Source organism: Mixophyes fleayi, unplaced genomic scaffold (assembly GCF_038048845.1).
Source record: "Mixophyes fleayi isolate aMixFle1 unplaced genomic scaffold, aMixFle1.hap1 Scaffold_42, whole genome shotgun sequence".
NCBI classification, from domain to species: domain Eukaryota; kingdom Metazoa; phylum Chordata; class Amphibia; order Anura; family Limnodynastidae; genus Mixophyes; species Mixophyes fleayi.
The window spans coordinates 529048-531281 of NW_027448102.1; the positions used below are offsets into that span (position 1 = coordinate 529048).

The window sequence follows — 2234 nt, forward strand, 5'->3', positions numbered from 1 at the left end:
GATCACAGCAGCGTTTGAGCTGCAGACTGACATTGTTGCAGCTTCGTACATGACCTTTATAGTTTCTTTAAAAACACCCCACACGAAAGGATAGCTCGAGCAAGTAAAACGAGGATTGTGTTGTCGTACATTGTCTCTATACCTCCTTAGATATATTGCACATACAAGCAAAGCAGGTTATTACACCTAGCTTGTAGTATTGAAACATTCCTTTTAGTCTTTTGTTAAGCAGTGCAAGCCTGGGCTTGCTATGATCTGTGCTAAACCAATCAGGCATTAAATAAGGTGCCTTAAGGGTCATTTGTGTTTCTGTTGTAAAGGACAGGGATAATGCCAAGCAGTGGAGAGATTGGGAGATTGTTGTGTAACTTGCAACACTAACCAAACAGAGTAGAATATTTCTGTAATGCAGAGAACCTGGTCTCTTGTTGGGGTGGACCTGCAGGTTGTTTGGAGACAGGCAGCTTCATTGAGAAGACTGACAGAGTGATCCAAGCGGTGGACGGCAATGTGGGAAGGTCACCTGCTGGTGCCAACGTAACACAACTTCTACGGGCATTTACTAAGGTGTTATTTCCACCATGCAGAACGGCTCGGATATCTGCACCTTTATGTCGGACAACTTTCCAGAGAAGTTGTTCGAGAGGATTGGGCAGTTTCGTTCCCAGAGGGACCTCTGTGATGTTACGTTGGAAGCCGATGGGGTCCTTTTTCCGGCGCACAAGGTAGTTCTGGCATCCGCCAGCTCTTACTGTAAATTGCTGTTTGCCAATTCCAAGGCTAGAGACACCATCAGATTGAAGAATGTACGTTCTAAAGGACTCAGGAACGTCCTAGATTTCATCTACTCCAACAAGCTTCCCTTGTGCCTGGCCAATATTGAGGATACCTTAAAGGCGGCAGAGGTTCTCCTTGTTCGGGAAGCAGTGAAACTGTGCTTCCAGTTTTTAGAAGGTAGCTTGAACCACGAAACCTGTCTGGATATCTTGAACATAGCCATGAAACATGGCTTAGAAGAACTACAACAGAAAGCCAGTGGGTATGTGGGCCACCACTACAAGGACATCCCAGGTCACTTTGGAGATCTGAATAAAGTAGACAAAGGGACGCTCTGTGAAATACTGGAGAGGGAGGAGGTCCCGGGTTGCAGTGAACTGGATCTGTTCAATTTGGCGGTGGGGTGGTTGCAACACGACAGCTCAAGGCTGAAGGAAGCGGGAGACGTCCTCAAGAGAATTCGCTTTCCTCTTATTTCTCTAGAAGATCTTCAGAAATACATAAAGGAGACGCCGATCATGAAAACGGACTCCAGTTGCTTCAGGTATCTCCAAGATGCTTTGAAATACCACTCTCAGCTGTACGCTCAACCCACCATGCCCTGCGAGGGCGCCTCCATACGGTCGAGCTCGGACAAGCTGCTGGTTCTAGGCGGGAGGACAACTGATAACCAAGTCTGCAGCGGCATTTGGTTTCAAACCCAAGATGGAAGCTCATGGTCTGAGCTTGGAGAGATGAGTGAATCGTGTCATTTTGGCCCTGCGACAAAACAACGTTTTCGTCGCTGTGGTGGGGCCAAAATGACACGATTGACTGTGCCCCGTCCCCTCCCGGAACTCACTTTTAAAAGGTTGACAAGTATGCTATACAGCACTTCCACGTGCCAGACATTTACCCGGTTTAGAATTCCTCACTTACTATTTAACTGAATTGACCTGGGCTGCATTAATTATTTTGATCTAAAAATAATCTTTCAACCAATGAGCTCTGATAAATTGTCTAAAAGTAAGAGGTGAATACTGAGCCATGTAAATGTTTCCTTGGAGAGATGGGTGATATTATAATATCTTTATCCCAGCATTGGTAAAATAATAAGACTTAAGACTCTAACAATATAAATAAAAATATAGATCCCCCCCCCCTCAAACCGGTAGCAACGTGTTTAGTAAAAGACAACAATCCAACTCTATAGATAATACTGAATAATGGAAATGCTAATTGTTGAAGAGTAAAAGTGAAGAATTCCGTAATTTGAGACCGCAGGATGTTTGTGTTTTGTGTAGTTATGACAGTGACATATGAACGTGTGACACTAGATCAATAATAGACACAAAGGCTTTTGTGGAACTACACATTCCAGCATAACCTAGGATGGTGAAATATTAACCAGGTCCTCGAACATGACCCTCCCCCCATCCAAACAAAATGTTCTTCTGCTGAACTTTCCACTTAGGAGT

General features: G+C 44.5%; 1 protein-coding gene across 1 annotated transcript; it reads left to right on the plus strand.

Annotated features, from left to right (window-relative positions):
* The first annotated feature begins 581 nt into the window (after window positions 1-581).
* Window positions 582-1706, plus strand: LOC142134204 (kelch-like protein 26). The gene has a single exon (XM_075194530.1). It carries the CDS (start codon window positions 582-584, stop codon window positions 1704-1706), a length of 1125 nt encoding a protein of 374 aa, XP_075050631.1.
* The last annotated feature ends 528 nt before the right edge of the window (window positions 1707-2234 follow it).